This window comes from Pipistrellus hanaki, assembly GCF_964339955.1.
Source record: "Pipistrellus hanaki genome assembly, chromosome: 1".
Taxonomy (NCBI): Eukaryota; Metazoa; Chordata; class Mammalia; order Chiroptera; family Vespertilionidae; genus Pipistrellus; species Pipistrellus hanaki.
The window spans coordinates 94993372-95021030 of record NC_140503.1 but is presented as its reverse complement, the minus strand read 5'-3'; the positions used below and the strand labels follow the sequence as shown (position 1 = coordinate 95021030).

The 27659-nt window shown below is 36.8% G+C and overlaps 1 protein-coding gene across 28 annotated transcripts in view; it reads left to right on the top strand.

The window, feature by feature from the left end:
- PARD3 (par-3 family cell polarity regulator) overlaps positions 1–27659 on the top strand; it is a 562402-nt gene that overhangs the window by 215453 nt on the left and 319290 nt on the right. For all 28 annotated transcript variants that reach the window (XM_084876589.1, XM_084876591.1, XM_084876586.1 and 25 more), the window contains exons 6-7: positions 24214–24302; positions 26430–26513. In XM_084876589.1, coding sequence (XP_084732715.1) covers positions 24214–24302; positions 26430–26513 — 173 coding nt within the window. The remainder of the gene's footprint in view (positions 1–24213; positions 24303–26429; positions 26514–27659) is intronic.

Sequence of the window (27659 nt, the reverse complement as noted above, 5' to 3'; positions counted from 1 at the left end):
ATTATAATAGTGTGTTATTTATAACCTTTGTTATCCCATGAAGGATTGTTACAAATTTAAATTCACTTATTCTTTTATCACCTATTAGGACCTGGTATTATTCTTCCTCTTTCTTTCATTGTTCTAACATTTCATGGCTTATGTAAATGTTGGAGGAATCCTGGCTGATCAGAATCTTCTGACTGTAAATGTACTGCCTGCAAAGTAACTGGTTTAGATTATCATTGTTATTTCCAAACATCTCCCATTCTGGTACTTAGAAAGTTGAGGTGGTAAGGTTATGGTACCTGCAATTTCAAAAGAAGTATCAGTGATAGCTACAAATGCAGTGATTTCATTCTTAGTTTTTTTAAAAAAATTTATTTATAGCTTTAAAATGCAGACCAGAAATGGTTACAAGAATACATACACCATTAAGAATTAATATTACATTAATTATAGATATCAAATGCAAATCTCTAAAATTTCATTTAAGTTCTAGAAAGATGGGATATATGTCACCATTTAAATGCTCTTTATAATCCCATGTTCCATGGGCACTTTATGTCAGTTTTCCTATCCCTTACACATAGATTAAAGTAGTTCTAATGTATTAAATGTCATGGTTGATAAAAATTGATTTAAAATCTGGCTCAAAGTATAAAGCCTTGATAAATATGCATAAATGTTTGTGTATGAATGTGGTTGTTATTACCTTACCTAGAAGCTATTTTTATTAAAGAAAATATAACCTAGGATCCTGTTTCTTGCATCTTCGACCAATCAGTGATATTTTAAGTATTATTTCTCACTTTTTCAATTTATTTTCTCTGTATCTTTATTCCTGGAGATTTTCTTTCAAAGTGTCCTTAAATTTACTCCTTTCTTTACATTCTATTTTCCTCCTCCGGAGTTCAGGCTGCAGTAAGTTCTCATGTGGTCACTAGGAGAGCATCGTGGCATTCTCTGTTATCTGTGTTCCACTGGGGTCAGTGACATGTGATGAAGAACCGTGCACCTTTCGGGCTTTGCCTGTCCTCAGGAGCAGTCAGAGGCCAAGTGGTTAATAGCTGCCTTATTTCAGAGTGTGGTGGGTTGGAATTTTTTAGCATGTATAATGCTAAGCAAATTTCTGAAGTTTCTAAGCCCGAGATCAGGTTTCATAACTTTCTAAGACCTGTTACAGAAGATTATGAAACTTAGATGCATCACTTTATGTAAAACTTTAAAAACAGTGCATAACCAACTGTACAGGAAACAATAATATTAGCTTTGTTGCCAGGCTGGCATGGTTGCCAGGCTGGCATGTTTAAAGTTTGGTTGTTTTCTGCTTTCGTTCGTTCTTTCACTGTAGCTCAGTTGCTTCTCCATTGCAATCCCAACTGTACTGAACTCATTCTGGTCTCCAGCTGCATCTTGCTCTTGCGTATTTGGCCTTTTCACATGCTAGCAGATTCTTTTCTCTTCCTGATCCTACTTTTTTGTCTCAACTTTGAGATCTCCATCTTCAGGATACTTTTTGTAACAGCTATGTATATCCTGCTAAGTTTTCCATACTCCTCCCCTGCCAAAACTAGAGTAAAATGCAAATGGTCTCCTTTTTAAAAAAATGTATTTTTTTTTTTTTTTTACAGAGAGAAACATTGATGAGAGAGAAACATCATCATTTGGCTGCTTCTGCACACACCCACATTGGGGATTAAGTCTGCAACCCAGGCATGTGCTCTGAGTGGGAATTGAATCCACCACCTCTTGGTTCCTGGGTCTGATGCTCAGCCACTGAGCCATGCCAGCCTGGCAACAAGTGGTCGCTTTTTATTCTTTTTACATCATCATATTTAACACATTTCATTTTAGTTATTCGTTTTTTTCTTTTAATGAGGACATGAGCCTTATCTATTTTTCAGTGCTTTTCTTTTTTGTTTATTTTTGAGAAAGGCATGACCAAACTCCTGGTGGCATTAAATCTCTTTTATATTGTTTGCTTCTAAGCATACCATACTTTTATGAACACACTTGTAAAGAGCTATATGCTTGTAGTGTGCGTATGTTAAAATGTTCTCTTAAAACATTTTTATAGCAAGTATTTTGATTAAAAAAAGTACCTTATTCCATAGATAGCGGTATCTTTCTTTATATTGAATCTTTACCTTTTCAAGAATCTCTTCTATTATAGATTAAATTGGAGGCAGTTTGAGGGGAGGGCAAGGAATTTTAGACTATATAGGAAGAAATTAAGATTTTTGGACTTACTCAGATTTTTAAGTCCCTTCAGGAACTAATTTTCCTAGAACTTTGTATTTTAATTATAAACAGACTCAATGCAACAATCTTTTTATTAATCCTTGGCTAACACGTTGGTATTTATGTCCTGAACTCTTAGAAAAAAGAAACATATTTTTGTAGGTTGGCCAAGAAAAATAGTTCTCAATTCAAGTAAAAATAATATGTTTGTTATTTTAAAGATATTTTTTCCACTGAGCTATGCATTAAACTGTTTGCTAATTTAGTTTTCTAAAATTGCGCATGACTTAGGCAGTGATTTAAATTATTTTCTGTGGCTCATTTTTCATTTTTGACTTCAGTAAGATTTGTTAGTGTATATATTATTGTTTAATGGTTAACTTTTATTTATTTTTTTCTGGATTTTAATAAAAGGATGAATCCTATATCTTATTTTCTTAAATATATTGAAATTGGTAAAATCTGCAAAGAATTCTCCTGAACAGTGAAAATATTTTTTAAGGTACATGTGGAGCTTTTCTCCTGCTGTTAGTAAGTGGCTAACTGAGCACTTTGAATCTATAGGATCCCTGAAAAATTCCTTCTTGGCGTCTCCGACATCCTTTTTCTAAGCTCAATTGTTTTATCATTTAAAGAACCATTTTTTGTCTTTTTTGACTATGTGCGTGCAGGTTGTTTTTTTTAGCTGATGTTTAATATTTTCTTCCTTGATGTGACATTTTAGTTTCTGTTCCCATCTCTCCAGCCTTAACTTAGCCACAAATACTAGCTGGGTAATTCTAAGTCTTTGAATTATCTTTGTACTTCTCTATAGTGAATCCTTTATTCCCTAGTCTGTAAGGCAAAGTTGAAACCCCTTGTTTTGGACCTGATTTCTGCATCTAGTTGTACAAAACATTCCAGTCTTTCTATGCCAGAATGACCTTACCCCCTGTGAAAATATAAGTAATTTCCAAATATTTGCCTAGACATAGAAGAGTGCATATTTGTGTATGATTCTCTGATTTCTTGTAATTTTGACATGAGTCTCCCAGGTTGCAAATTACTTTTCTTTCATTTTTTTTTACTTCTTCATGCTTACCTATTGCCAGGTATTATATGTTCTGCCTTTATTCTTTCATATGTGTATGTATCTTTCTGCTTTCAAAACTCCTCTCCTAATTTCAGCAATATTCCTTAAACTGATGTAATATTTGTCTTCTTCTACCATCTGTTCCCTCTTTGATCAATTCTGCATATTCCTTTTTTCTTAATTTTTCAAACCACAACTTATATTGTATCAACTTTAAGTTTAAAAGAATGAAGAAACTTCCTACTGCACTGTCCTAAAATTAAACTCATCAGCTTGGTATACTATGTACTTTGCAATACAAATTCCAACTGAACTTTTTTAGACCTCATTTTTCTATGGTAATCTCATGCATATCACAAGATCTATGGGCCTACTATTCCTTCCTTTTAGTTTTTTAAAAAAAAATTAATAAATCTTTATTGTTCAGATTATTACAGTTGTTTCTCCCCCCCCCCCCCCCCCCAATAGTTCCCTCCACCCGGTTCCTACCCCACCCTCTGCCCTTACCTCCCCTGCACTGTCCTCATCCATAGGTGTACAATTTTTGTCCAGTCTCCTCCCATACACACCACACCCCTTTCCCCTGAGAATTGTCAGTCCACTCCCTTTCTATGCCCCTGATTCTATAATATTCACCAGTTTATTCTGTTCCTCAGATTTTTAATTCACTTGATTTTTTATTTACTTGTTGATAGATACGTATTTGTTGTTCATAATTTTTATCTTTACTTTTTTCTTTATATTCTTAAAGAATACCTTTCAGCATTTCATATAATACTGGTTTGTTGGTGATGAACTCCTTTAGCTTTTCCTTGTCTGTGAACCTCTTTATCTGACCTTCAATTCTGAATGATAGCTTTGCTGGGTAGAGTAATCTTGGTTGTAGGTTCTTGCTATTCATCACTTTGAATATTTCTTGCAACTCCCATCTGGCCTGCATAGTTTCTGTTGAGAAATCAGCTGACAGTCCTGTGGGTGTTTCCTTATAGGTAATTAACTTTTTCTTACTGCTTTTAATATTCTCTCTTTGTCTTTTTTTTTTTTTTTTATATATAATATATTTTATTGATTTTTCACAGAGAGGAAGAGAGAGGGATAGAGAGTCAGAAAAATTGGTGAGAAACAACCATCGATCAGTTGCCTCTTGCACACCCCCTTCTGGGGTGTGCCCGCAACCAAGGTACATGCCCTTGACTGGAATCGAACCCGGGACCTTTCATTCCGCAGGCTGACGCTCTATTCACTGAGCCAAACTGGTCTCAGCTCTCTCTTTGTCTTTTGCCCTTGACATTTTAATTATGATACGTCTCGGTATGGTCCTCTTTGGATTCCTTTTGTTTGGGGTTCTCTGTGTTTCCTGGACTTGGTTTCTCTCTATTATTCCTTTCTTTTAATTAAATAAATATTCTGTTCCTTTGCTTCATATGTCCTTTACCTACTGAATCAGCAGTATGTCATTACTTAATTCAATCTCTAATCACTCTGTATTGATATGTTGCTCTAAGATAGGGGTGTCGAACTCAATCAGAGAAGGGGCCAAAATCTAAAATCCAGCCTAAATCGCGGGCCGAATGGTTTACTGAATAGTCATAAACTGACAATGTCATAAACTGACAGCGGAGTGCAGTGATGACAGCGCGGTGCGGGCCACATTGCAAGGCCTGGCAGGCTGGATTTGGCCCGCGGGCCTTGTGTTTGACACATGTGCTCTAAGACATCAGCATGTTTGAAGATAAAGTGGTTAGACAGAGGTGTTAGGTAGACCAAATGGAATCCTAGTTCATATTTCTTAACTGGAATCTTGAGTAAGCTACTTACACTCTAGTTTCCCATAAAAGCAGAACCTAGTTTGAAATGGTTACTTAATGAAAATGAATATTTCAGAAATTACTCTGGAAAAAATGATGGTGGTAAAATCTTGTGGAAATCCAAATTATTTTTTTCAATTAATGATTTTTCCACAACATACCAATTAATTTTTGTTGTAATACTTGCATGTTTTTATGACAATGAGTAAACCTCTTCTCCCTGTGTGGGGAGCCCTAGGAGGTCTTCTACCTATAATTCGAGGCTTAGATTCTACTTCCTCTGAGGGATTTATTAAGCTAACCTCTCCAAGCTGCCATTTCCTCATTTGAACAATTGGGGAAATTACCTCTTTCTTCCTAGTACAGTTTTTTGTGATCATACCATAGTGGTCAACATCTTACTCTCTCGATCCAGAAGAAGTTAGATTCCTGTTGTGCTTATCTGTGGAACTTTGGTCACATTGATTTCACTCTTTCCTGCTTTGACTTTCTTATTTGTAAATACAATAGATAATAGAAACTTTCTATTTCATGGGCATTTGTGAGGATTAGATTAAATCAAGTAACACAATATTCAATATATATTCATAATTGCAATTATACAATGTTCTAATCAAAACCTAATTTAGATTTTATTGTTGTTCTCTGCCACTCATTCTGTCCTGGTGATGGCTACGCATTTTCTATATTCATGTACTATTCATTAGGAACCAAACCTGTTTTTTATATTTACTTATAGGCATTCTTGGATAATAAATAAGCAAATTATATACAACAATCTATTCTACTGTCAAAATTCTAGGTTATGATTTTTTGTATTTGAAACATATTTGTAGTATATAATCTGTATTCTGTTTGTATTTTTCATAAGTATTAAGCAGTTATGCTTTTCATATATTTATATGTATTGTTAAAATCCTTTGATAATTGAAAACTTATAGCCAATTCGTATATTTTTCTACTAGCACTGAAAACACTTTATTTCCAGTAACTATGTGGGGCCATACCTAGTTATTATAATACTAGAGGCCCATTGCATGAAGAGATTTGTGCAATAGGCCTTCCTTCCCTTGGCTTCCAGCACTGGTTTTCCTCCAACACCTGGGACCCAGTCCTTGGCTCTGGCTGGAGTCTGCCTTCTAATTATATAGTATTTGTTTTTGATTGCTTTGTCTAATACCTTCTAGGTTCATTTATACTGTTACAAACAAAATGAAGCCTTAGCTTTTGTAACAGTATAAATGAACCTAGAAGGTATTAGACAAAGCAATCAAAAACAAATACTATATAATTTAACTTATATATGGAATCTAAAGAACAAAATAAACAAAAATTGAAAGAGATTCACCAAACAGACCTATGGTTGCCAGAGGGGAGGCAAATTGGAAGATTTGTTGAAAAAGCTGAGTAGATTAAGAAATACAGTTAGTAGTTACAAAATAGTCAAGAAAATGTAAAGTACAGTATAGAGAATATAATAATCTACACTAATAAAAGAAAAACATGCAAATTGACCATCACTCCATAATGTCCAGCAGCCAATCAGGAGGGAATATGCAAATTTGGCAGCCACCCAGCTGTTCTAGGAGCGGAGTGTTCCAGGGGCAAGATGCCTACTATGAGAGGGAGGGAGGGCAGGATGCACCAAGGGATCTACAGGAGCAGCACTCCGGCTGCAGCGAAGACGAAGATGGCAGTCTGCAGCGAAGCAGAGAGGACAAAAATGGCAGACTCTGGCCTAAGTCTGCTGCAAAGTTGAAGAAGGCAGACTCCAGCCAGAGCCAAGGACTGGGTCCCAGGTGTTGGAGGAAAACCAGTGCTGGAAGCCAAGAATTTAGTGTTCATGTGTGTAGAAGATGAATATTGGAATTTAAATAGGACTCAGGCTATAAAAGTATACAAATATGTAATAATGCAGAGACAACATTAAACAAAAACATTAAAATATACTGAAAATTTTGAGAAGAGAGAGCCCCCACTAAGAGTATAAAAAGTAATGTCCTAAACCCAGTGGAGATGGAAAGAATAAATGGGATAGATATTAAGAGGTAAATCTTCTGATTTTGTCAATAATCAGGATGTGAATTTCTATGACTGAGACATTAAAATTGGCTCACAATACTGTCCAGGTTGCTTAGTTGGTTGGGCTGTTGTCCTGTACACCAAAAAGGTTGTGGGCTCGATCCCTGGTCACCACACATATGGGAGGGAACTGATCCATGTTTCTTACCTCTTGCTCTAGCCTTCCCCCTGCCCTTCCTTCTTCTTAAAAGAATATTAATAAAAATAAAAAACAATAAATATATCCTCAGGCGAGGATTTCAAAAAAAGCTCACAGCAATCACAGTAGAAGGGAAGCACATACATGAGATTTATAGGGGGGTTGAGGAATAAATGGGAACTATAAAAGATGTAATGCAAAGAGAAATGAAAGTATTTGTTTTTGTTTTTTTTTAAATGACTTGCCTGCTAATGGGAATGAGCCACTTACTCTTTGATAGGGCTATTTGCTCAAAATTTAAACCTAATGAGAATCTTGATTCACTTTCATTAATAAGCCAAATTTCATCATGCTTCATATTTGATTATTTATTTCCTTCTGGAAGTTTTCAAATATATTTTTGGTTTCTACTAACCTAAATAGTTATGTGTTATTGGCATTTATCTTGCTGTCTGTCTCATCAAATTTCTATGCATATTAGAGGCCCTTTGCATGATATTCCTGCACTGAGGGGGTGTAGGGGGATCCTTCAGTCCAGTCTGCACCCTCTCGCAGTCTGAGACCTTCAGGGATCAGGCCTAAGTCGTACAGTCCCTAGGCCTCGCCTGCAAACAGGACCATCTTCTCGGGCTGCCTACAGCCAGCCCTGCCACCCACTGCAACCCACCCCACATTGCCTGACAGCCAGGGGAAGGGACCGAGAAGTGGGCCATTCTGCCTGCTCCCCAGACCTGCTGCCACCCATCTCAGTTACCCATTTGCCATCGGGCAATCGGAACCTGTGAGCCTAGGAAAGGGACCAAGAGGTGGTCAGCGTGCCTCATAGTGACTGGTCGAGCAGTCGTTCTGGTGGTTCCATTGTTAGGGTCAATTTGCATATTAACCTTTTACTATATAGGATGTCTAAGGGATTGCCAGAGATGGAGAAAGCCAACCAGCTGATACAGATGTGTTAATCAGGCAACAGTGGTCACAGAGAGAAAGCAGAACCAGGATGAAAGAGCTGGGAGACTTTTATTAGAAATTTCCTAATGACATGTTCCCGGATTTGAATAGGAAATAATATTTGGTATTCAAAAAAATTCAAAATTAAGAGAAAAGAGGTCGCTCTGGCCCTTGAAAAGCTAATCTGAATAACAGGCTGAGCTTACATTACAGGGGAAGTGTTATTTATCTTTGCTTTGTCATTATTTGCAGATACTATGCATTGTTCACACACATTAAACACATCCATTCTCTGGAGTGATGGCATTCAGTGGCTAGGTGTTGTGGCTTTAACAATTAGACTTACTGTCTAATAAGTAAAATTTTATTTTAGTTATTAGTTACAAAGCCTGTTTTCTACTGAATTGATGTATTGCTGGGTAAACTTTAAAGAGAGAAAATTCCCAATACTAGTAGTCCAGTTTAATCTGGTCTATTTGAAACACAAGCGGATAACATGATCCTGATGTCAGGAATAAATAAGTAAAACAGTTCCTATCCCTGAGTATAACCTAAATAAATGCTTTAAATATTTTATTTTTGTATCTGAAAATAACTAGTATCTGTTGTGTTTTATATTTTTTATTTGCCCTATATATACTTTTTGTATTCATTTATACAAAAAATTGTAACAAGTCTCTTACTTTGAAGGCAGCACTTTCTGATAAATATTGATGAGACAATCTTTCATATAAAATGAGGTGAGATTTTTTTTTTAGTGCATTTGCAAATCATGAATTCCAGATTTAATTATATCCTAAGGGAACAACCTAAGGAAACCACGAGTACTGACATGATTAGATAAGATTGTGTAATCAAAAGCAAATGATGGGGTTATTAAATCTAATGAAATGATTTCCCAGCATTTAATTCATTTCTTTGATTGAAGAAACTTTGGCAATAATAAGCTGTGTTGAAATGGACATTCTAAGCAATCACAATTCCTAAACAGTTCTTTCCTTTGGACCATTTTTGGTTGGAAATAGTTTTAAAGGTTACATGTAAGAGCAGATAGTTACTATCCTTTGGGACATCCGTGAAAGGAAAGATGGTAGGAAGTGAATTTGTGTCCTTATTAAAACCAAAAAGAAAGCAATGAAAGAAGCAAATTGCTTATATAAAGTACTGTTTTCTTGTATTATCACCTCCATTTCACATAAGATGAAAATGAACCATTTCACAAATATGATATGTTCAACCTCACTAGTAATCATAAAGTCAAAAATAATAGCAACAAGACTTCTATTTTTAAATTTTTATTTTAAAAAACTTATTAAATGTTAGAGGATATTTATACACAATTAACAAATCCTTTATAAACAATTGCCAATCTTACCAAATTGTAATTGTTTCTATGCAGTCTTGGAAATTTTGTAGGGAAATTGGATCTACAAAATATTTTTTTAAGAAAGCTTTAAAACTAATCGTAGGCAAAATTATGTTGAAAACTGAAACCTCTGTATGCAAGTGAGTGAGGTCTCAAACACACTTATTCTTTGTCCCAGTGACAAAGTAATAGAAAAATGAACATTAAACTGACGGAGGAGATAATGAATAAGTATTCCATAAACTAGTCAAATTTTTAATACTTTTAGAAGCAGTGTCATTACCAGGTATCAATAATCATGTACTCAAATAAAATGAATATTAGTCAAATTAACTTTCTAGGAATAAAATACTGCTCTAAAGAGGCACCTCTTATGTATGTTAAAGAAGTATTCATTTTGAAGGCTTTGGTGATAACCATAAACTATACAGGAGATAGTCTCTTTACACAGAATAATGATAATTTATCCCTTTTAGAAGAGAATAACATCTCTTTAGTAGTGTTGCTGAAAAAAAACAAAACAAAAGAATACACACACACACACACACACTGAGTGGCCAGATTATTATGATCTCTGAACACATGATAATCTGGCCACTCAGTGTGTGTGTGTGTGTGTGTGTGTGTGTGTGTGTGTGTGTGTGTCTGTGTGTATTAGAGGCCCAGTGCATGAATTCATGCATGGGTGGGATCCAGCCAGCCTGGCCAGGGGGAGGGAACATGGGCAGTTGTCCAGCCAGCCTGCTGGTCGAACTCCTGGTCGAGCGGATAATTTGCATATTAGCCTTTTATTATATAGGATATACCCTGAGTGGCCAGATTATTATGCATTCAAAGATCATAATAATCTGGCCGCTCAGTGTGTGTGTGTGTATATAAATATATATATTAGTAATAATAGGGTAATATGCTAGTTAGACCAGACATCCTTCCATGCATCATTCCAGATGTCTTTCCAGATGAAGCCAGGGCTGGAGGGAAGCAGCCCCGGGTCTCAGGTGCCTGCCAGCAGCTGGAGAAGGGAAGCCCAGGTCTCGAGTGCCAGAGGGAAGCCGGAGCTGGCAGCCAGGGGCAGGAAGGCCTACCCTTGCACAAATTTTCATGCATGTATTGTATGAAATACACACACACAAGTTCAAAATATGATGGCAACACAAAAAGTGGCCAATAGTTTTTGTCTTTGTTTGAGGAGTACAGTCTGTATAATTTAACAAAAACTGACTTTGAATCTTTATTTCAAAAACATTCTTCTTTCCTGATACCATTCCAGATAGCAGATTCCAAACCAACTTAGCTTGGATATAGTTCAATGAAGCAAATAGCAACCAATTTACATCAAAGATTAGGAACCAAAATCATATCAAAGTATTTGAAATCACATGGAATTTAAAAATTTGACACTTCGAAATGTTCCCCTTGAGCTAGGATGCTTTTTATGTATAGTCGCTAGTAAAGCAGATGCATTCCACCATTCCAAGTTGTACTTACAAATGATGCTTGGTGTTGAAAGTAGATGTTATGTTTTAGCACAAAATGGTAGCAATTATGTTTCATGAAAATCTTTGGTCTGACGCAGTCCTGTAGAAACCACCTTATTTTGTTTCCCTCCTCCCTCCTAAGATTCTTAGAATATTTAAGTAATTTTCAGAGGAGAAACTATTGTAGAAGACCATAATGAAGGACCAGAAACCATCCTGCTTTGCTGTATCACCTATTTCATATCAAATTTCTTTTATAGTTTGATACTGTATGCTCCAGCAAATGATTGCCACATATGATATCTACCTGACAAGCTGGATCAAGATCCATTTTTCTTCTTAGAAGAATATTTGCAGTAGTTGCTTTTCCTGAAACTCGGACAAACTTATTTTCCTATGGTTTAAATATCCCATGCCTTTATTAGCACCAATAAACTCTAGTATTAAAGACCTATCGAGTTCAGGTGGAATCCAACTTTCTTAGATCTTTATTTGCTTGAAGGGACTGGCTGTGGTTTAGGTACTTGTAGACACCTTTCTTTATAGAAATCTTGCATTTGCTTCACCCCCCCACCCCACCCCTTTCTCTAGGTTGATAACTAGTTTGTATAGTAATTGTTGGTCCAACCTTATCTTATAAAGTTATGTCTTATGTACTACTATGTTGCAAGCTTTCAAAAGACATGAGACTTCTGAGTCAGAGTCAAAAGATTTCATTACTTTAGCACTTGTAAGAAGCACAAACCTCAGCATATTTCATTCAGTTTCTTTTATTCCCCAAACCCTTGGAAGTGTCACCAATGGGTGCAGACGGAAATCTGCACACTCTGTGGGTTATGTTACAGGAGAGGAACCACGAGCTGAGGAAATCTGACTTTATAATGCACTATTAAGATTCCTGCCCTTTGCTTGGGACTTGAGAAGGAGATACTATCTCTGTTCTGAAGACATGCAAATATGCAAGAATTTAATGAACAATTTTCTTCCAATACAGATAATAAATGCTGATATTAGGCTCTGTACCAAATGGTTTGGTCCTTTTAGAAGGTAATTTGGGCTGTAGCTGGTTTGGCTTGGTGGATAGAACATCCGCCTGTGGACAGAAGGGCCCCTGGTTTGCTTCTGGTTTAGGGCATTACCTTGGTTGCAGGCTCCTCCCTGGCCCAGGCCCTGGTCTGGGTGCATGTAGGAGGCAACCAATGTTTCTGTTTTTCACCTCTCTTGCACTCTGAAAATCAGTGGGAAAATATCCTTGGGTGAGGATAAAAAATAATAAAAAAAGAACAATTTGGCCCTTAGTACCTTAAAATCATTTTCACTTAAAACATTCTGTGTTTTTACTTTTTTCAAAGAAAATAACCTAAATATTGAAATATTTTTATTTAGATATCTATAGTTACTGAATTTTAAAAATGTGTTTTGATAAGTGAATTTGTGAAATATTAAATCATTAAAAGTGGTTTCTTTCTGTAAATTTTGAAATAAAATCACACATTAAAATATTTATATTTTATTATTATATAAACAAAACCTATGATTTGAAAAAAATGGAAGGAAATGTCAAAGCAAAGGTGGAGGAGGTAGGAATCATGTCATATCAGCACATTATTTTCTTAGCATGGCAGACTTAATATAATCAAGCTTTTGTTCCATATAAGATAGGACATAGGTTTATTTATTTTTTATTCTATATACGGATATGTTTTAGAGAGAAACATTGAAGTGAGAGAAACATCAACTGGTTGCCTGCAGTGCACACAATTAGAAACCAACAGGTTGCATAATGGGGGATCAAATCCACAACCATTTTCATGCATAGAATTACTCTCAAACCAACTGAGTTACCTGGATAGGGTGTGGACTTATTTTTAAAACCAAATTACATGTTGTACATCAAGTTTCTAAAAATATATTTTTTGTTGATTTCAGAAAAGAAGGAAGAGGGAGAGAGATAGAAACACAGTGATCAGAGAGAATAATCAAATGTCTGCTTCCTGCATGCCTTCTAGTGGGAATTGAACCCACAATCCAGGCATGTGCCCTGACCTCCTGGTTCATAGGTTGAAGCTCAACCACAGAGCCACACCAGCCAGGCAAGGTGTTTCTTTCTTTGTAATTTATGTAGAAGACAGTATTGAAAACCTATGTATCACCTAATAGTTCTGAGACAATGTTTTAAGTATTTTACATTAGTTAACTTTAAGTTCCTTATAGAAACTCATAGATACTATTATTATTTCTAGCTTATAAATAAGTAAACTGAGATAGAAAGATTCCATAATTTTTCAAAATCAGGCAGAATTCGTTTTTCTTAAAACCTAGGTTACCTTGCCATACCAAATATAATGTATATTTAATACTTCAAATTAGTGTACTTGTTTAACAATTTACATTTTTGTTTGGCATTTGTATCACATTCTGGATATAAAGGACAGTGCAGTAATACACAGCAAATCAATTTTACGAATGCTAATCTCTAAATTTATTTTAAACTTTTGAACCATGATTTAAAAATTTAGCATTCAGACTAATGATTTTAAATTGAGCATTTTAGACTAATTATCTTTGCAATGTACTTTGTTTCAAACATATTATTAACTTTCATTTCTTTGAGGGAATATAACCTTATTTTTAAAAAAGGAAACATTTATTTATTTCTCATTGATTTCAGAGAGGAAGGGAAAGGGAGAGAGAAATAGAAACATCAATGATGAGAGAGAATCATTGATGTGCTGCCTCCATCTCCTACTGGGGATGGAGTCTGCAACCTGGGCATGTGTCCTTGACCTGAATTGAATTGGGACCCTTCAGCTGTAGGCTAATGCTCTATCTACTGAGCCAAACTGGCTAGGGAGAGAGAATGTAACTTTTTGAGCCTCAGGAAATCTATCAATTGGCTTTTGCTTCATTAATTCAACTAGAAAATTGAATGAAATAAAGATTTTTTTTTAAAGCAATTTAAGTTTATCCAAGTTATTGATTGGTTTGTGAAATCATAATTATTATATTGGACAGTAACAAACTTGAATAAATATTTACATGACTGGATTTTGTTATAGAAGCCATGTGTTGCTCCTTGGTATTTAACAAATTAATGAGGTGTAGGACTTTTGGACTATAAAATGTTTTCTTATAAGGCCCTTCAAAATTAATAATGGTGAAATATGTTTTTATCATCAAGGAAAACACTGAAAATATGTGGCTTGCTGCCCCTTATGTTTCTGTGGACCACAGAGCTCAATGATGAACTTGCCTTGTGTGATATTTCTTCATTCTTAACTTTATTCTTTCTTTGATTCTGTTGAATTGAAATTTCTTCCAGTTATCTAATTTATTTGATATGGCAATTTACCTGACTTTTCTTATCTTAAACTTTTTTGCTATCTGAATACTATACCAAAATATTAATTTAAAAGTCACTGTGCTCATCTTCTAGGACAAGTAAAATGTGATATATAATGCATCAGTATTAATGAATATAGTTCCATCTTTGTACTTCCCTATAATGTTCTATTTTCTTTCTAAGTCCTTGGTTCTTTGTGCAGTTACATTTTAGAGAAATTATAATGTAATAATGTTATGTACTAGTAAAAGAAAGTAATTTATAAAAGTATTGTAAGATGTGCTTTTTTTAAAAATGGCCTTTATTTCTAAAATATTCTATGCTCAGTGTGTAAGTTCTGAATATTATAAACACACAGTAAAAACTCTTGTTGTCCTGCCACCCAAACATAGCCACTGGTAAGATTTCCTGATGTTTCTCCTAAAATGACAATTTGCAAAACAAACATTTGAATAATAATTTTCACTCTATATGAAATAACATTTATTATATGTTCAGAATGTAATATGTTTTTACAACAAATTTTATTATGTTTTCTTCTGATAAATTTTGTACCTCACATGTACTAGTTGGCTAGGGTCACCTTTATATTTAACTAGAGGCCTGATGCACGAAATTCATGCACGGGTAGGGTTTCTAGGCCTGGCTGGTGATCAGGGCTGATCTGCAGGGTGACTAGTGGGGCAATTGGGGTCCCCACCTACTGGCATCCGCCTTGGCTGGCCTGGGGCCTGTGGGCTGAGGGCAGCTCCTGTGTTTAGCGTCTACCCCCTGGTGGTTAGTGCGCTTATAGTGACTGGTTGTTCCACTGGTTGTTCCTCTGTTCAGTCACTTTGCAAATCAACCAAACGACTGAATAGAACGACTGTCCATATGACCTTCCGGATGACCACGCTATAACACACACTGGTGCCAGGCCAGCTAAGGCCTGTGTGATGCAATCGGTCAGGGGGCCCACCATCACCCCACGATTGCCCTGCAGGAAGGCTTAGGCCACTGGCCAGCAGGCTGATCAATCAGCGGGCTCCACAATCACCCCAAACAGGGAGGCCCAGACCACCCTCAGTGGGGTGGTCGATGTGGGGGAGTGATCCATGATCAGTTCCCCGCCCCCCCCGCCCCCCCAGAGGGAGGCCCAGGCCACCCTCTACAGGGTGATCAATTGGGGGGCTCCATGGAACTGAGCAACCAGGGGTGTGGGGTAGTGGACGTGGGCAGTGCCAGGCAAAGGCGGGTATGGGCAGGGAGTGGGGCTGCGAGGCAGCCAGGGCTGCTTAAGGCCTACCTTCGCACAAATTTCATGCATCAGCCTCTAGCATAGGATAATCTGGCTCACTCGTTTCTGAGTGAAATTGAGTGAAACAGACATGGTGAAACTGAAGGACCACAGACCTTGATGCAGTTTTTCAAAATCCCAACTATTATACTAAAGAGAAATGTGAAATATTTTTTAGGCGTAATTTCATCACAATAAGAATTCTAGCTTTTTGTGATGATTAAATGAAACACTGTGTATAATTTGTGGTACATTCTATATGTTTAGTGAAAATAGTTCTTTTTCTTTTTCCTCAACAATTTATTTTTATAAGTAAGGTGCTTTGCATGTAGTCCAGGAGTATACAACGGTAAGCTTATTAGATTGATTAAGTCATTTTTAAAAGTATAAATTTATTTTTAAATTAAATGGCTTAGTTTGTCCTCTTCTACAAAAGAATGAAACTGGATTAGTTTGTCCTCTTCTACAAAAATTAAATCAAAATGGATCAAAGACCTAAATATAAGACCCAAAACAATAAGTTTCATAGAAGAAAATAAAGGTACCAAGCTTATGGACCTTAGTCTTAGAGAACACGTTATGAACTTGATCCCAAAGGCAAGGGAAGTAAAGACAGACACACACACACAAATGAATGGGACTGTGTCAAAGTAAAATAATTTTTAAAATTCAGATTAAGAAAATAGAACTTGGAGAGATGAATAAAGTCATGGCAGAGGCAAGTTGTTCTTTATACCTCTGCACATGCTGGATGGGTCAAGTACATTTGCATGAAAATTTTTTCCCACCCCTTCACTTTCATTCTCTATGAGTCTTTTGTTCTGAGGTTAGTCTCTTATAGACAGTATATATGTGTTTCATGGTTTCTTATCCATTCAGCTACTCTATGTCTTTTGTTTGGAGTGTTTAATCCATTTATATATAAGGTTGTTACTGACTAGAGCCCCGGTGCATCAAGATTCATGCACTGAAGGGGATTTTTCTCAATCCAGCCTGCCCCCTCTCACAGTCCAGGAGCCGTCAAGGTTGGGAGCCAATCTAGTGATTGGGGAAGGTGATGCCCCAGTCACACCTCTGCTGCTGCTACTGCCAGCAGCACAAGCCTCTGCCGGTCCTGGTTACCTGAGCCTCTGGCAGCCCTGGGGAGCCACCATTCAAGGCTTGCCTGTACCTCAGGCCAGCCTTGGGCAGCTGGGCAGCTGACAGCCGAGGCTTGCCTGTGCATCAGGCCGGCCCTGGACTGCTGGTTTTTTAAGGGGACTGGGGGACTCTGGAGGCAGGCACCCTGGCAGGACTGAGGGGACTGGGTGCCACAATGTTGTGGCTGTGGGCGCCACCATCTTGGAGGGTGTAGCAGTCAGTTAGCATATTCCCTCCTTATTGGGTGTGAGCATGTTATGTTTGAGGATGGGGCAGTCAATTACCGTATTTTCCGGCGTATAATACGACTTTTGAAATGAAAAAAAGTCAACCGAAAAGACGACCGGGCATATAAGACGACCCCCTAATTTTACAGTTAAATCATAGGTTTAGGACTATATTCGCCTGTTTTTGGGATATACTTGGCGAATAAGACAACCCCCGATTTTCGGTTGACTTTTTTTCGTTTCAAAAGTTGTCTTAAACGCCAGAAAATACGGTATCCGTCTTATTGGCTGTGGGTGCTGCCATCTTTGCGACAGCGTGAGGGTCAATTAGCGTATTCCATCTTTATTAGATAGGATAGGTACTTGTTTGTTGCAATTTTTAGTCTTTATGTATTTGTTCCTTTCTCTGTATATTTCTTCTTTGTACAATAGTCCCTTTAGCATTTTTTGCAGTTTAGTGATGATTAACTCTTTTAGCTTTTTGGTGGTGATAAACTCTTTTAGCTTTTTTTTTTTTTTTTTTTTTTTTTTTTTTTTTTGTAAGTTCTTTATTTCACCTCTAATTTTGAATGATATCCTTGCTAAGTAGCGTAGTCTTGGATTTAGTCCCTTGGTATTCATTACTTTGTATACTGTATATCAGTTCATTCTGGTCTGAAGTGAAATGAGCTAATAGTCTAATGGGAGCTTCCTTTTAGGTAACTTTCTCTCTTTTGCAACCTTTTAGAGTCTTTGTTTGTCTTTATCATTTACCACTTTCAGTATGATATGTCTAGTTTAGGGTCTTTTTGGCTTATTTTGATTTGGATTATCTCTGTTTCCTGGCTGTCAGTGGCTTTTTCCTTCACTAGGCTAGGTAAGTTTTCTATCATAATTGCTTTTTTTTTTTTAACTTTAAAAAAAATATATATATATATATATATATTATTGATTTTGTACAGAGAGGAAGGGAGAGAGATAGAGAGTTAGACACATTGATGAGAGAGAGTCATCGATCAGCTGCCTCTTGCACACTTCCTACTGGGGATATGCCCGCAACCAAGGTACATGCCCTTGACCGGAATCCAACCAGGGTCCCTTCAGTCCCCAAGCCGACGCTCTATCCATTGAGCCAAACCAGTCCCGGCTCTATCATAATTTCTTTAAGCAGGTTCTCTATTCCTTGCTCAGATTCTTTCATTTGAGGGTTATTTTTTTGTTCTCCTTATTTTTGCTGTTCCTTTGTATTTATTTCTATGTATTAGATGGAACTGCTCTGCCTCTCAGGGGTTGTCTTATGTAGCACGTGTTTTGTGGGACCCAGTGATAGTCTTTTAGATCACGTAGGCGAGGTGTGGTAGGAATGCCTTGTTTGAGTTATTTGGGTTATCCTGTTATTATTGGTATTCAATGTTGTTGTCCTATTTGTGGATGGAATCTCCTCTCACTCTGAACTGACTAAAAGGCTCAACCCTGACCATGTTGTAAGAGCTTTTGTGGAGGTGCTGAGAGAGAACACAACAAAATACAATAATAGGAAACAAGAAATAAAAGAAAAAAATATATACAGAGGGTTCTTACAACAACATCAAAAGCAACCGTAAAATAAGAGATTTAGGAAAGAGAAAAGAGCGCAAGAATTATAAAAGAAAAGAAAGAAAAAAGTACTAGGATAAAAAAGGAAGAAAATGGAATATGACTGGGCAGAGCACTAATGAAATAAAGAATATGGGAAGGGAAATTGTATATTAGAAAACAAGGAAAAAATAGAAAAGCTATAGAACAGTAGATAGACACAAAATAAGGAAGATAGGTGAGCAAGTGGGAGAAAGAAAAAATAGAGTAGGAAACAGAAGAGAACTATATATATATATATATATATATATATATATATGAAAGAAACAATAGAGACTAAAATAATCAGTAAAGCAGATAGATTAAGAATATAAATAAAAAGAAAATAAGAAAAGTATGAAGTTATGTTCATCTCAGCAGAGCTCAGTGCCTCCTCAGAGTTCCCTTTGGATCCTGCTCTTTTGATGACTGCAGCTGACTCTTCTGTCTGCCAATTTTTTGTTTCCTGGGTGATAAATAGGTGCTAACCATGGTAGAAACTACTCTCCTTTGGCTTTCAGCAACCTGTTTGAAGCTCCAAACCATCCACAGTTTCTGTCTGTCTCTACAAGCCTTGACTGCATACTGGAGGGGCTTGCTGCATTCTAAGGGTGGTTTGTTAGTGGCATGGGGCCCTGTGCTGGGCAGCAACTTCCACATGTTCCCAGGGTTCTCTCTGCCTGCCTTCACCTGCCAGCCAGCTGTTAATCTTACTCATTCAAAAGCCTATTTCTGAAAGGGCATTAGGTGGAATCGGAAGTACAGCTATCTGGGTTCTCCCATGTGGTGGAGATGCTGTTCAGATTTCAGGGAAAGTGGTGGGTATGTTTCCCTGACCCAGAGCTAATCCTCCCAAAGTGTTTTAGAATATTATTCTCTCCTCAGCTGGGTGGAGTACAGTAGGATCATTTGGAAACCTGGAGTTTCTATCTACTCACCCCTGTAGGGGAAGCACCAGTCTGGTTCCCAGGATAGTGGGTGGCCCCAACCCCAGTCAAGTCTCTGATGTGGCCTGAGACTGTTTAAACTCCTAGACTTGGTCTCTGTGGCTGTCTCCTCTGCAAAGGTAGACATGCATGGTGTGGCAGGCAGGGATCCTGAGAGTGTGATGTGTGCAGGGTTTTTCCTTTACCTTTTCCTGAGCTGTGGCTTCTGTGAAGGGCTGTTTTGGTTTTGGGGAGGGGAGGGTTGTGACCTAATGCAGGTCTCTCCCTTCCCCTGCCACACCTCCCTCCTTCCCCCACAGTGCTTCACACCACTGCCTCCCCTTAGACACCTAGAGTCTGTACTACCTCCCCCCCCCCCCGCCCCCCAAAAAACCCAAAAAAACACACCAAAAGCTAAGAAAAATTCCTGTGCTCTGGGTTTAAAAACAAGACAAAACAAAAACCCCCAGGCTTTCTCTCTGACCAGCTCAGATCTACTGGCTCCAGTTTCCTGGTCAGCCAGAAGCCCTGCTGCCTTTCATGCCCAGATGTTACTTGGGACTTTGGTCTTGGTTCTGGTGCTCCAGGCTATGGAGCCCAGCTTGGGTTCTGAGCCTCAGTCTTCTCTGGGAATTAACCCTTAGGTAGCCAAGTAATCCCTCCTCATTCTCAGCCTCCTGCTGAATTATCTTGTAGTTGCGTAAAGTTACTATAAAATATTTATTGAGGTATATTTTATGTAATCTATTTTTCTTTTCAATAATAGTTAACATTTATTGGGCAATTACTGTGTGTCAGGCGCCATCTTATCCTCTCAATTGTCTTTTGAAGAATATCCCCCCCCACCCCCCAATTTTATAGAAGAAGGAGGGATAGAAATATAGAAGGGCTGTATTAGCATATGGTAGAGATGGCATTGAAACCCAGGGCTGTTTAATTTTCTAATCCAAACTCTTAACACTACAGCTTGCTAAAAAATGGAGGAAAGGGAAAGAATTTAAAAGTATATTGACTATATCAACTCACATGGAGATTTTTTTAAACATTGTGTAGTGTATATTAATACTATGGGCCTTCACTATTAATTTGACATAAATAACACCAATATTCATTTACAGTAATCCTTTACCCATGGTTTTGCTTTCCATGGTTTCACTAACTCACTGTCAATAGCAGTCCAAAAATATTAAATGGAAGACTCTGTAAATAAATAATTTACAATTTTAAATTGTGGGTCTTCACATTTTGTCCCCCTTGGGACAGACTCACTCCTTTGTTCAGCTGTATACTCACCTTGCCCGTTAGGCACTTACCAGATCCCTTATGTGAGGGGAAGGGTGTCCACATTCACATAATTACAGTATATTTTAATTGTTTTATTTTATTATTTTTATTAATTTCTTACTGTACTATATAATTTGAATTTTATCATAGATACTAGAGGCCTGTTGCATGAAGATTTGTGCAATAGGCCTTCCTTCCCCTGGCTGCTGGCACCAGTTTTCCTCTGGCACCTGGGACCCAGGCCTTTGCTCTGGCCACTGCCTTCCGTCTTTGCTCCAGCAGGAGTCTTCAGTCTTTGCTGCGGCTGGAGCCTTCAGTATTCGCTCCAGCCAGAGCACTGCTTCTGTAGCTCCCTCTGACCCCATTCTCTCCCTCATAGCAGGCATCCCACCCCACCGAGTCACTCCACACCTGTATGCATGCTGCCCAGAGACCCAGAGCAGCTGGGGGGCGGGGCCACGACCATCTTTGTTGGGTTAATTTGCATACTCCTGATTGGCTGTGAGTGTCACAAAGTGATGGGCAATTTGCATATTTCTCTTTTATTAGTGTAGATGTATTTATAGGCAAAAAAACCTATATAATAAAGAGGTAATATGCAAATTGACCCTCATGCCCTCATAAGATTGCCATCCCTATGTCATCACAAGATGACCACCACCACATTGTCACATGATGGCCACCCCCACGTGGTCACAAGATGGCCAGCAGGGGAAGGCAGATGGCAGCAGTTGGGCAGTTGGGGGAGATCAGGCTAGCAGGGAAGCAGTTAGGTGTCAATCAGGCTGGCAGGGGAGCAGTTAGGGGATGATCAGACTGGCAGGTAGTTAGGGGCAATCAGGAGTAGTTAGGGGCAATCAGGCAAGCAGGCAGGTGAGTGATTAAGAGCCAGCAGTTTTGGATTTTGAGAGGGATGTCCCCCAAGGGATCCCAGATTGGAGAGGGTACAGGCTGGGCTGTGGGACACGCCCACCCCCAGTGCACGAATTTTGTGCAATGGGCCTCTAGTAGTGTAAATAGCATTGGAACTTTCTGTGGTATTGGGACCCACTGAGGGTCTTGGAATGCACCCCCTTCAGATCAGTGAGGACTATTGGACTGCTTATAACGGAATTCAATGTATAACTCTTGTTAAAATTAACTATGTTCAGAAACTGCTTTTTAAAAGTATAAAACAAGAACTGAAGCAATATAGGAATTAATATTTCCACATCCAAAAATTGGTAAATTCTAAGTTGTGGCTCCCACCACAATTGCAGCCCAACTTCAGGTCAGTGGGTATTGCAATCTAAATTGAACATCATATGAAGCTTCATAAAATAATATTCTACACACTGTAGGAGGCCTGATAATGGCCACTGTGGGCACAGATTATCAGTAACTGTTTACCACTGTGGTTTGGGGCGTATCGTTTATGTGACTGCTTTTCTTAGTGCAACATAGATGTTTCAAATATTGTGGTGGCATTTCAGTGGTGCTTAAATTATTCATAAATACTGAACCAAAGTACCTTTAATTGTAAGATTATGTTTTTCATCTGATTTATAAACAGTCACTTTGCTCTCCTCCTCTATTCCCAATCCCAAAGGAAAAGATACTTTTGTGGTATGTGATCCCATCTACTGGTACAACTCAGAGAAATTCGATTCTCAGAGGAAATGTCAATTGGACATTATCAACTGCTTTACTTTGCCTTAATATTGCTTCAATAATTTGTAATATTTTTGACACTGTGTCATAAGCTTTGCTTATCATTTTATTGATTGATGTCTCTATTGACAGCATACACATTTCTATTATGAGTCTCTCAAATACATGTTTAAACATATAAAATTTTTGCTTATGATGGACTATCATATAGGTAGTTGTATAAGTTCACGTATAAAATTACTGTTATCTAATTCATGTGATAGAAAGGATAAACTTCACAGGTTATTTGTGTACATTAATTATATACATAAACTTCCAAGAATTAAATTCAGTAAATTGTATTTAGGTATGATTTTGTTTTTATTAGCAAACTATTTACAGAATATCTAGTGGGTGCCCAAAACACTGTGGTCCAAGGTAAAGCTTACAAGAGCCTCTTAGCCACTATGTTTGGAACTCTGAGTATTTTCTAAACATTCTAATTTGGTTAGGAAGACCACTGATGTCAGTCAGGCATGTTTATTGTTATCCAAATGATCCTGAGAAGGTGGCTTAACTGTTAGTGAACTAGTGTTTCCCAAACTTTTGACATATGTGTACCCCTTCTATAATTTTCGTAACGCTGAGTACCCCTCGTACTCATGAGAATGTAGAATTAGGTGCAGCTAAGCACAGTGCAGTGCATATCCCCACCAAACTCCGGTACAACACGTACTCCCACCAAACTCTTCCCGTACCCCTGGGGGTATGCGTACCACACTTTGGGAAACACTGCATGAAAAAACAATGACCATGATTATATATAAAATAAGTTTAGTCTTGGGTGACATTTCATTTATTTTTATGAACCATCACATTTAATCCACATGGCACCTTTTTGAGTATCAGCATTTTACCCAATCCCAATTTGTACAACATGTTGGAACATAGTTTTTTCATGATTCTGCCTTTGTAAAAGTAAGGATACCAAGTTGAGGGTTGATTATGTTGCTCTGTGCCCTTTGCTTGGTCCTTCATTAATAGAAGTAAGAAGAAGTGATTCTCTAAAACTAAGATCTTAATGCCTTTACAGGTAACTCTAGCCAATTGGCTCAGAGTAACTTGAAGTGATATTTCACAGGATGAAGGATTTGAGTCACTTATTATACTTACTGCATACTCATTTTGCCAAGCTGTGTTAGTGAAACTTAGGGACTGACAAATAGGACTTTGCAGATTTGGTAGTCATTAAGGATTATAATGGTCTCCACTGTTGAGTAAGAATTTTAAACATACGTACTCAGTGTCATGTACACATATTTATTAATATATTGATACTATATTATTAACATACTATAACATAAAATTACTTTCTAAAATATAAACCAAAAAGTGAAGTAAAAATGATAAAAGTTAACTTTAATTAGAAGTTCTAATGTTTTCTTATTACATTGGTATCTTTTTCACCTCCTGAGAAATGCTAAATCAGTTGACTATTGCTTTGAAATGCAACTTTTCATATATACATACCCATCTAATTATTAAAAAGTCATCTTCAGTAGAGAAAATACCTAATTATAACATGATCATAATGCCTGCCAGTCTCGTTTTATCCAGCTTTCTTTCACATTTTAGGAACAGATCTAACATAGAGTGTGCTATTCTTTGTGTTGTGCTCTTAGGATGAGGATGGGATAGAAGACAACAGTCGTGTTGAACCTGTTGGACATGCGGACAGTGGTTTGGAGAACATACCCAACTTTTCTCTGGAGTAAGTTACTGATTTTTTAAATTAAATATGTGATATACCTGCAGCATCTCAAAGTGTTCCAAAAACATGGCATGTGTGGGATGTTTGTGCTGAGTTAAAAACATGCCTTGCATTAGTTTGTTTTCCAAAGAGCATCTTTCATTGATTGTGTTAATTATTATCTAATGTAAAAAGAATAGCATGGAAATTCACATGTCTCTGTCCTGAGTTTCATGCCTTGCCAAATACTATTAAGTTAGAATATAAAATAGTATTTGATTAAAAATGTTTGCTGTGTTTACAGCACTACAACTGTTTTCAGGTTGCTTTGTATGTCAGTATTTTGGTCATTTGTTTGTTGTTCAACTTATCTAAATTAAAAAGATTATAAACATACTTTAACTGAAAAACTATTTGAATCATATAAGCATTAGCTATTTTAGCATTTATATTTTGATTTAAAAAATAGAAACTCTCAAGAAATTTGAAAAATTATAGGTCATAGGTTAGGGACCTGAACATGATTTTAAGTATGAAAGGACGGAGTAAAATTTTCTTATATTATTATCACAACTGTACAATTATTTTAAATATTGGCATGTTTAAATGACTGGGTAAAAGTTAGGGGATCTAGGCATTAACATTTAAATTTTTTCTTCTTTGGGTCTACCAAGGGAAGGTTCTAAGAACTTCCTCAGTGAGATTAGGCACTAGAATCAGATTATGTTTGGATATGGAGTAACCAGCACTAAGTATTTTCTTTTAAGAAATACTTGCCATTTCCTAATTCTTTTTAGAGAAAATGTAAAATAGCAATAATTAGAGTAACTACACTATTCTTATTGGACAAACCAATCATTAAAAACTGTGTAAATGGTAAATAGTATCTAAAATGGTATAAAATTCTATGAGAATATTCTTAAAAATAAAAATTCATTTGTTGTTTCTTTAATATAGCTAATTTTTTATTTTGTCCTAATTAGTATATATGATTAAATCTGTGCACAAATGTATTTCAATTTCATTTTCAGCGAGTACTTTTCTTTAGCCCTTAGGCTTTTATTTAGGTAGTTTAAGAATTGGCATTTTCCATTATATAAAAAACTATATTATGACCTTTGTCAAATCTATTGATAAATCATTTATGGTTGTTGGTGTTGCTTAAACTAGGTATTTAATTAAAATACTACTTCCAAATATTGCCTATTAGATAAGCATTGCTTAGATTTCTATAGAGTATCCTCCCCCTTGCGCGCATGCATGCATGCGAACGCGCACAGGAGCACACAAGCGAACAAAATCTGCAAAGGAAGTGAAATCTCATTTAAATAGTTTAGAAAGTTTGCATTCTCTAAATTATACCAACTTTCATTAAACTTGGGCTTATTACATTAATAGTAAATTACTTAAGTTATATAATAGAAGTTACTTTATATAACTAGCTTCATTACTTTACTTTAACTTCCATTTTCAAACACTTTTATGAAAATGATTTGTTTTTTATTGGAAATCTGTTAGCTTTGAAAAAGGAATTTCATGACCTGCACTTGCAGTGGTTTAAGAAATGGCAACTTAAATTGTTATGGAATGGTGGAAAGTCAGGATTGCTGGATTACATCTGGACTGTCACCTGACCACAGGAGTAAAAATTTTGACTTTATTGAATTATTGAAAGAGTCAATGATGTGACATATTTAGGAGCTCTTTGTAAATTATAAAGTGCTCTGTAGCTTGCAACACCTTTATTCAGTTAATCTTCAATGCCCTTGAATGTAAATATTGGGATGGAAAATTTTCATTGGAAATCTAGAGATTTGACTTGAAAATGCATACTTGTATTACACAGAAGAGTATGGGCCCAGAGAAATGGTTCTGTGTCATTTTTAATGTAGTTATTTCTGATGATTGTTCTCCTTCCATGCCATCAGACTAGTGTTCGGGTATGTAGTGTTTAATGTTGCCTTCATCACCATGCTTATATTCCAGAATGTGTGTGTACATGCTTGTGTGCTTGGTGGGATTTTGTTTCGTTCTCTTTTGTTGTTTATTGTGTGTCTGTGTTATTGTGTGTGTTTTTCTGTTTTGTTGTTTCGGTTTGTTTTGTTTACAGTCCATGTTCATGCTCCCTCATTCATCATTGTCTCACAGTGATATGGTAAAGCTCGTACACGTCCCCAACGATGGAGGGCCTCTGGGAATCCATGTAGTGCCTTTCAGTGCTCGAGGCGGCAGGTAATGTATCTTGCAGGTTTTTAATTGAATCATAATGTGGAGTGTTTTATCTTTATTTATACTCAGATATATAGAGTTTTCAATGAAATGTTTTCATTTGTGGCAACTGCCATTTAATTCAGATGTTTATATCATAATCACAGAAGGCACTTAAGCTGATGAGGAAATCAAGCATTCAAATTATCCTAATAAATTTATTGTTCATTGCATCTTACTTTGCTATAAATTGATGATAGATTTTAGTGTCAGAACTCCAGATGAATTTGCAAAGTGGAGGGCAAGAGCTTATTGTTTATGTTTATTTAGTTCCTTAATTTTATAAGATTTTTATGATTATGTTTGACATTTTAAAAAGTAAGATAAGTTCTAGCTTTACATCCTTTTCCATTGTCTTTGGTTCCTTCCTTTCAATATCTCCATATTCAAATGTGAACATTTTATTTCGTTTATTAATATGATTTCATCCTTGTTTGGACCATATATCCTTAAAAACTTAAAGTATTATGTGAATTTCTCTCATTCTGCTGCTTTTTTCTGTGAAAGCATTATTTTGTTTTAATATACTCAAATACATAGTATGAACTGATTTTGCAGCTAATGGTTGATGGGCTTCTGCCATGGACAGGCCTTCCCAGGGCACTAACCATGCACATTTAACTTGTTGAAGTTTTAGCACATCCTCTTTTATTTACCCACTTAATGACTACATGGAGAAATATTTATTTTATGTAGCAGTGGTGCCACTCACTATTATCCCTAGAGACCCACAGCAATATTTTTTCCCAATATATTTTTATTGATTTGAGATAGGAAGCGAGAGGGAGAAAGAGATAGAAACATCAATAATGAGAGAATCTTTGATTGGCTGCCTCCTGTAGGCACCCTACTGGGAATCAAGGCCACATCCTGGGCATGTGACCCAACCAGGACCTCCTGTTTCATAGGTGATGGCCAACCACTGAAGAATATAGGCTGGGCTATTTTGACTTTGTTTACACTGTGAGATGGGGAAGCTGAGAAGTTGCCTTAGATCAGTGACTGAGGACTTAGAACATAGTTTAAACTCTGGCCAAGGAATTACAAGCATCCTGTGTTGTAAAAAAAAAAACATGTAATTTCAATACGAGCATGTGATGGGTATTTGAA